The sequence below is a fragment of the Phyllopteryx taeniolatus genome, chromosome 5 (genome assembly GCF_024500385.1).
Source record: "Phyllopteryx taeniolatus isolate TA_2022b chromosome 5, UOR_Ptae_1.2, whole genome shotgun sequence".
Lineage (NCBI taxonomy): Eukaryota > Metazoa > Chordata > Actinopteri > Syngnathiformes > Syngnathidae > Phyllopteryx > Phyllopteryx taeniolatus.
The window spans coordinates 14,841,229-14,850,220 of NC_084506.1; the positions used below are offsets into that span (position 1 = coordinate 14,841,229).

The 8,992-nt window shown below is 40.2% G+C and overlaps 1 protein-coding gene across 1 annotated transcript in view; it reads left to right on the top strand.

Annotated features, from left to right (window-relative positions):
* Positions 1 to 8,107, top strand: part of ldlrad3 (low density lipoprotein receptor class A domain containing 3) — a 101,733-nt gene extending 93,626 nt beyond the window's left edge. The window contains exons 5-6 of the mRNA XM_061773581.1: positions 2,329 to 2,716; positions 4,723 to 8,107. Coding sequence (XP_061629565.1) covers positions 2,329 to 2,716; positions 4,723 to 4,894 — 560 coding nt within the window. The 3' untranslated portion in view covers positions 4,895 to 8,107. The remainder of the gene's footprint in view (positions 1 to 2,328; positions 2,717 to 4,722) is intronic.
* The last annotated feature ends 885 nt before the right edge of the window (positions 8,108 to 8,992 follow it).

An 8,992-nucleotide genomic window follows, 5' to 3' on the forward strand; every position in this document is an offset into this window, starting at 1 on the left:
GTGTTAAACATAAATAAAAACAGAATACACTGATTTTTAAATCATGTTCAACCTATATTTAATTGAATAAACTACAAAGACAAGATATTTAATGTTCTAACTGATAAACTTAATTGTTTTTAGCAAATAATCATTAACTTAGAATTTTATGGCTCCAACACATTCCAAAAAAGCTGGGACAGGTGGCAAAAAAGACTGAGAAAGTTGAGGAATGCTCATCAAACACCTGTTTGGAACATCCCACAGGTGAACAGGCTAATTGGGAACAGGTGGGTGCCCTGATTGGGTATAAAAGGAGCTTCTCTGAATTGCTCAGTCATTCACAAGCAAAGCTGGGGCGAGGTTCACCTCTTTGTGAACAAGTGCGTGAGAAAATAGTCAAACAGTTTAAGGACAATGTTCCTCAAAGTACAATTGCAAGGAATTTAGGGATTTCATCATCTACGGTCCATAATATCATCAAAAGGTTCAGAGAATCTGGAGAAATCACTGCATGTAAGCGGCAAGGCTGAAAACCAACATTGAATGCCCGTGACCTTCGATCCCTCAGGCGGCACTGCATCAACAACCGACATCAATGTGTAAAGGATATCACCACATGGGCTCAGGAACACTTCAGAAAACCAATGTCAGTAAATACAGTTCGGCGCTGCATCCGTAAGTGCAACTTGAAACTCTACTATGCAAAGCAAAAGCCATTTATCAACAACACCCAGAAACGCCCCCGGCTTCTCTGGACCCGAGCTCATCTAAGATGGACTGATGCAAAGTGGAAAAGTGTTCTGTGGTCCGACGAGTCCACATTTCAAATTCATCCATCCATCCATTTTCTGAGCCGCTTCTCCTCACTAGGGTCGCGGGCGTGCTGGAGCCTATCCCAGCTGTCATCGGGCAGGAGGCGGGGTACAGCCTGAACTGGTTGCCAGCCAATCGCAGGGCACATACAAACAAACACCCATTCACACTCACATTCACACCTACGGGCAATTTAGAGTTGTCAATTAACATGTTTTTGGGATGTGGGAGGAAACCGGAGTGCCCGGAGAAAACCCACGCAGGCACGGGGAGAACATGCAAACTCCACACAGGCGGGGCCGGGGATTGAACCTGGGTCCTCAGAACTGTGAGGCTGACGCTCTAACCAGTCGGGCCACCGTGCCGCCACATTTCAAATTGTTTTTGGAAATTGTGGACGTCGTGTCCTCCGGGCCAAAGAGGAAAAGAATCATCCGGACTGTTATGGACGCAAAGTTCCAAAGCCAGCATCTGTGATGGTATGGGGCTGTGTTAGTGCCAATGGCATGGGTAGCTTACACATCTGTGAAGGCACCATTAATGCTGAAAGGTACATACAGGTTTTGGAGAAACATATGCTGCCATCCAAGCAACGTCTTTTTCATGGACATCCCTGCTTATTTCAGCAAGACAATGCCAAACCACATTCTGCACGTGTTACAACAGCGTAGCTTCATAGTAAAAGAGTGCGGGTACCAGACTGGCCTTCCTGAAATCCAGACCTGTCTGCCATTGAAAATGTGTGGGGCATTATGAAGCGTAAAATACAACAACGGAGACACCGGACTGTTGAACAGCTGAAGCAGCCATAAAAATCTAAGTTAATGATTATTTGCTAAAAACAATAAAGTTGATCAGTTTGAACATTAAATATCTTGTCTTTGTAGTGTATTCAATTAAATATAGGTTGAACATGATTTGCAAATCATTGTATTCTGTTTTTATTTATGTTTAGCACAACGTCCCAACTTAATTGGAATTGGGGTTGTAAGATGCAGTGCTTTCTGGCATTATAGCAGTCCCTTCTTTTTTTTCATTCAGCAGCTTGGCAGCACAGTATTTTATTTTATTGTCAGGTTTCCTGAACTTCAGTAGTTTATGGAAACCCTGTTCTGAATCGGTAACCTCGACCCTTGATCCTCGGTTACCTTCTCATATGTGCAACGCCAAAAACATAGATCATGTTTTATTTGAGGTTGCTCTAATCACTTGGCCTCTGTCCTTCTTCTTTCTCTATAATAATGGATGAGGATTTAAAATTTTAACCTGGGTTTCTTGAACTGCTTTTATACCTGTTATAAAATACTGGCATCTTTCTCCTTAAGATTACATGGAGTCCATTTTCAAATGAAGACAGTTTAGCGCTTTGGCTTAGCAGCTCCCCAATGCCTCCTTTTTCCATATCAACTTCTAAATCCAGTAGTTCTCGTCATTCTTACTTCACACACCTTTGTCGTAAGGGACTCCTTACCACTTCATGACTTCCTACCGCCTACATCCATCCTCACTTGAAGCTTTGTCTTTCCCTTGTAGAAGCTCCTGGGCAGGACTTTGTGACATTGGACTACCGTCTGCGCTACTACCCCAGCATCACCTACGCCGTCATCGGGAGCGCCGTCATCTTCGTGTTGGTCGTAGCATTGCTGGCCCTGGTGCTTCATCACCAGAGGAAGAGGAGTGTTCTGCTTCCTGCTGGTGTAAGAGGAGCCTCTCACCACCACCACCAACCGTTGCTGCTGTCACGCTTGGTCATCTTGGATCGCGGCCACATGCATCCCAGTGATCCGGGTCTCTCTCCTGGCTCCCCTTCTCCAGCCGAGCAGTATAGCTCATCTCCTCAGATGCTGCAAATCCTGTCTGATACCCTTTGTCCTACTGCACAGACGCCTCCATCGTACTCTCAGGCTGTAATGGATGTCAGGTAACAACAACAACAAAAAAACTAGCCGGTTTTCCACTGCATTGCACCTACTCTGCTCACCTTCGCTCTGCTTGTTGTTGACGGTTTTCCATTGCCAAAAACAGGTTCTAAAAGGTACTATTTCTAGTAACAGGTCAGCTATGGTTTTCGAGTGTGGCCAGCCAAGGCCATTGCCATAGCTTAGTAACATTTGAGACTAGACAAGATATGACAAAATTCAATGTGCCCTGTTTTCTGTGCTTTGGAGAATTTACCTATTCACAGTTGTCAGCAACATTGCAAAAATAGTCTTTTTTTTTTTTGTGGCATAGGCGCTATAATGTTTATTCTCTAATACAGTGATTCTCAAAGTGTGGTACGAGTACCACTAGTGGTAAAAAAAAGAATCACTGAATTAAATAGAAGCAAAATTTCCAGCAATTTAAATATGCAATATAATCAAACATATTAGAATAAAAGCCTGTAGCTATGCACACGTTCTGTTACACTTTTTTAAAATCTAGAACAGTACATTTTTTAAGCACAGTTCAGTATATTTACTCTTAAACTTTTATTACAATGCAATTAATATTTAGCTTATGTTCAGTACACTTTATTTGTTCCTATGTTTAAGAGGAGTGTTAATGTTCAAACTGTGCATGTTACAATGGCTTACAATAATAAATACACTTTGGTGTTACTTGGATGGCACCTGATGTGAAAAGCTCTAATAATATTATTAACATAAAATAGCTAAATACCAATATGGAATATAGTACTATAACACTGTAAGTGATGTATGTGCTTTTCTTGGTGCAAATGCGCCACCCAAATGCCGTGTTAATTCTAAGGCTTCTGGGAAACAAAGAAAGCGCCTGCAGGCTATGAGGTTATGACCCTCAATGAGAAGGTAAACTTCCTGGATTTGTTAAGGAAGGCAAACACTGCGCTGCTGTACCCCACTATTATGATGTGAACGACAGTACCCGACAGACGCATATAAAATTCTGCAGTGCCATCAACACTACCATGGAGACATCTAAAACCCTTTGTCTTTATGAAGAAGCAGCAACAGCAGCTGCCCATCATCATTTTCCTCACGCCCATCAGAATATTCACGTCTTCCTCCCGAAGCACCAAAGAAAGAAATGGAAGAGATTTAACTCCTCTGCTTTGCTCTGCAGTTATAGCTTCATCATTATCATACTGTACGGCTAATTCATCATCATCATTGGCATCTCGATCGTAATGTAATTTTTAACATCTCATTACAGTACTTGAAAGTTTTTTTGGCGTGCACTTACTGAATTGTATGGGCTTAGCTGCAAGCCATTTTTTTTTTTAAGGGTAAAGCAATGTTGGAAGATCTTTGTAAGACTTTGAAATGACAGTCACTCGAATCTCAAGGCCCCACAGTCGTTATAGTTTTAACTATGAATATAGACATTTCTAAACATTTATCAATTGAATTATTTTTTTCGCTATTGATGGCTTGATCCCGATTACTATACTTCACAATCTCTCTTTTGGTCTAGCCATGCGTAATAATAAAAATGGTCTCTGATTTAAAGTGAGTTAAACCATAATGTTTGGTCTTAGTATTTTTAGTTCTTATATTTATCACGTATAAATACAGTGGACCCCCACACGTCCAGTTTGGCACCAATATATTTGCAGATTTTTAATTTGTTTTCTCTCCAATTTAATTTATTTATTTATTTTCTGTCTTTTTTTGTTGTTGTTTTTTTCAGATTAACCTATTTGGTGTACCCCGCTTATTGAAGAATTTTTGGGTAAAAAAAAACAACAAAAAAAGTAATTTTTTTTCAATTGTAGTGGCCGTTAATTATTCGCGGCTTTTCGCTATTCGCAGGGGATTGGGACCGAGCCCCACTGTGTTTAGTGTATGCATTTCCAATGAAGACATCATTTTGATCATTTGACCTTGTCACAGAACACATCTGAACTGACAAAGAAATCTTTGTGAGTTGTGCTCACAGTCATCATGTGTTTATGTTTTCCACCAGTCGGCCTCCCTGGTTTGATCTCCCGCCTCCTCCGTACCTCCCAGATGGGCAAGAAGCTTCCGAGAGCGACTTGCCCCATTATGAGAGCCCTTCCACGTCACCCACAATCAGAACTATGTCTTCAAACAGTCAGTCCAACTCAAATTCTAGACAGATGTCGGATCAGCATTAACTACTCTCTAACTGACTGCACAAAGCAGCACATTCCACAGCACAGACCTGTCGAGAGCTGAAGACTGAGCAACTCCACTAAGCGTTCACGTCATCCTGAAAATTCGTTTTGTATTTTGGCTCCCCCTGGTGGACTTTTTTTCTTCTGCAGAGTGACATATCCTTTATTTCAGAATGAGTCATTTGTTCCTTTCAGTTGAAGTGTTTCTACATTAAGAGGTACTAGCTATTTTCATAATCAGCGACCACAGCCTTCGAGGAGTATCTCAAGTGAATTAATAAGTGTGCCAATAAGATAATATTTTCACTGTGTGTAACAGTAAATCAAGTAAGTCCCACTTTATGAGCTACATCCAGCCTATGCCTATATGACGCCACACTTTTGTAGGGAACCTGTACAACCCAAAAGCCAGATCAAACCTTGTTAAATCTCATCTAGCCTTGACGATATTTCCTGGTTGTGTTAGCACGTGTTGTTACATCACAATGCGAGGCTTATGGAAAGCTTTTTCAGCATTTCGATATCCTTGATGAGAGCTTAATGACCATGTACTTGTACTGTATGCTCTTCGTTGTCATGAGTAAGATAATTCAGTGCACTTGTATAAAAATCAATAAATGGTCAAACAGCTTTATGGAAAGCCTTTCAAAAAATGTTTTATATCCTTTATGTTCAGCTTTAGGTCCATGCACTCGTATCTTCTTTGTCCTTACTAGTAGGACAACTGTCAAACTGGACTACATGGACCCCCTCGAAAATGAGATGATGCATCTTAAGGCACTATCCTTCAAATAAATGAACAAGAATATAAAGCATGATACTAGTGAGGCAAAACTGTGCACTAGTTTAAAACTTTGTGCTACTCGTTCTAATAGTGACATAAAATACTATTAGTTAACATCTAGGGCTTCACTAGTAGTACTAGTAGTGCACTGATGTCAACTAGTGCACAGTTTTGCCTCACAAGTAACATGTAGTCCTACTAGTGAGTACAAAAGGTAATTCAATATCTTACTAGTGCGCTGAATAGTCTTACTAGTGATGACAAAGTGTGTAGTTGTATATGGACCTTAAGCTGCATATCGAAGAAATACTTCAAATGGTTTTCCAGAGAAGAGGCGCATTTCAACCACAGGAAATTTCCCCAGGAACTAGAAACCTTTTGAGGACCATTGTGTGTTTGGACAACCCTAGTCAAAGATGCTCTTTCCTTCTGATATGTGACAGCATGGAGATTTTTTTTTTTTCTTTTTAAGACTGAGCAGTTGTTCAGGAAGAATTTTAGGATATGGGTAGCTGTGAAGGATAGGAGTCATGGATTTTCTGTGTGAATTCCTAGCCCGCTAGGCTGAAATTAAGCGACCTAAAGTCGTGCCGAAGTCAAATTGGTCATCATGGTACTACAAAAATGGGAAAAGACTGCTGTGTTTAAATTAGGACCGTCTTCGCATGGCATTATGACACAGTCAGCCTTCAAATGCAGCCCCCTTAATCGGTACAGACTGTAGATAGTGTCAGTAAGACGTGGAAGTGTTGTTATTCTCCTCAATGGAAACACACTTTGGTAGCACTTCAGTCAAAGTCACCTTTGCATTATTTTTGTAAATAGGAGTTTGTTTCTGTTTTAAAAATCAAGCGACTCCAAGAGAAGTATAAAACATTCGGATATATTTAACACATGACATTCAGTGACTTTTCACATATCTGTGTTGTTGCCTTATTTGGGTAAGTTAAGACACGAAACAGTAAATCAATTCAACATTAAGCTTTGGAAAAGTGCTTGTATAAAATGTGCTTCTAAAAGCAGCTAATTCATAGGTACCCATATTTGTGGTTTTAGTGTTCTACAAAAGGGCGTATTACATGCTAAGTGGCGGTTAATTTCAGGATACTTCAAATGACTATCATAGATATTGCAACTGCATTGTTTGGAGGAATTCTTACTTGGGGGAAGTTTCTTTCAAAGCAATATTTGATTTTTGAGTTTCTTGTCTCACAATATTTGCTAATAGTGTGGTTGTTTTACACTATGTATCACAAATAATACATGAAGTGGACCAATTAAATTTCATGAAATAGAAAATGTACTCTATAACGCAGACCCGGGTTCAAATCCGGCCCCGCCTGTGTGGAGTTTGCATGTTCTCCCCGTGCCTGCGTGGGTTTTCTCCGGGCACTCCGGTTTCCTCCCACATCCCAAAAAACATGCGTGGTAGGTTAATTGAAGACTCCAAATTGCCCGTAGGTGTGAATTTGACTGTGAATGATTGTCGGTTTCTATGTGCCCTGCGATTGGCTGGCGACCGGTTCAGGGTGTACCCCGCCTCTCGCCCAGAGTCAGCTGGGATTGGCTCCAGCACGCCCACGACCCCAGTGAGAAGAAGTGGTACGGAAAATAAATGAATGAATGAATGTACTTTATAACGCACCCTGCCATTAACTAGATCATTCCTCAACAACAACAACAAAGGGAAAAACCTCTCATTATTTTCAGTCTGAAGACCACTCATGTGAGAGACAAATAGCAATTAGTGTATGTACATCAGACATTATGTGATGCCTTGTGTTACTGGATATGCTACCCAGTTGGGCCTACACATTTCTTCAAGTTTGTCAACAACAATATGTAGCAGTTTTACTACAGCTTAAATCATTTTGGTGGCACCGCCGTTTGTAAAAAGGACAATGTTGTCTCTGTACCCTATCATCATATACTTCTGTGGTCGGTGTACGGTGCCTATGCAAGCTATTTCCCGATTAAATGAACAGTGTTTATTTCAGTATTTAATGTTATGCCTTTATTTCAATACCCAAAAATATGAAATTAATTATACTTTCAATCTTCAAGAAGTCAATAATAGGCAATATTTTCTGAAAATACAAATGCTCTGGAACATCCATGTCCAATGTCCAATATAAAAATGTTTTCATCTTACATTTGCTGACTCCTAATGTAATTTAGATTTTGCAGCTCTGGTACAAAATAACAACAAGTACAGTTTTTCTTTCTTTTGCTGTAAATATGTGTATCTTTAATGGGGTAAATTTGTCAGTAGTGCTACTGTGGTTCAGTGACATGAATAATGAAGGATCTGTTTTCATGTGTTTGTCACGTGTCCCCCTGTTTGCTTCAATCCTGTCAATAAAAAATGGTTTTGTTTGTAATACAAGACACGTTTGTATAGCAAAACAGAACTCAACCAAGGCAATGAATTTGAAGTTTTTTGTTGTTGTTTTTTCACACCAAAGGAACAAGCATGTGTCACAATGCTGTATGTGCACTTTTTCAGTGTAACAATTTGAAAGATGGCGCTCTGCTGCAACTAAAAGCATTTCTCAGGACAGCATTTCTGTTCCCATTAATGTTTAGATCATTTTTGAATCCTCAAATCCCCTGTGTCAGAGTTGTTTTGTGGACCCTGTAGGTTAACATAATGTACAATTTTGATCATTAGAATATGACTACATTTTGCAAAACATGCTACATTTCTTCTTATTACAAGCAATTTAAAGTCCTTTAACGACCTGATTGATGTTCTTCGGCGGTTGTTAGTTATATGTTTCACCAACAGATGTCGCCCTTGTTCGTGAAATGAAAGCTTTTTTTCTCTCACAACTGGGGACCTTGCTGAAATATTGATGCTGTCATTTAAGTGACATAGGTTTTCTTGTTGCCAGGTTTTTAAGACAAACTAGCTACTATTGTTGTCCATATAAATGAATTCAAGATTCATATCTGCCCCCTCTTGGATTCATGGAAACTACATCTTATTTGAAACCCCCGAGCTCTGAGAACATGAATTACTTACCATTCCCCTCCCCCTTTATGATTAGAATGCCCACCCCCCCCAATACATTTGTATATGACACAGACCACTTGTGATAGCATCAGCATGTCAGCACAAACTGTGTCATCACTCTACCAGTATAGCAAATTATTTTCCCCACCTTCACACCTCCCTCACTTATCTTCAGCTGGTATTAAACTTTGATGCAAGAGGCCCATATTTGCTTAGCCCCAGCCCTTAACTACACAGACTTTAATTAAAAGCCTCTGGGCCACTTGGCCATGTCCCACTTACTCTCTCTGTCACTCTC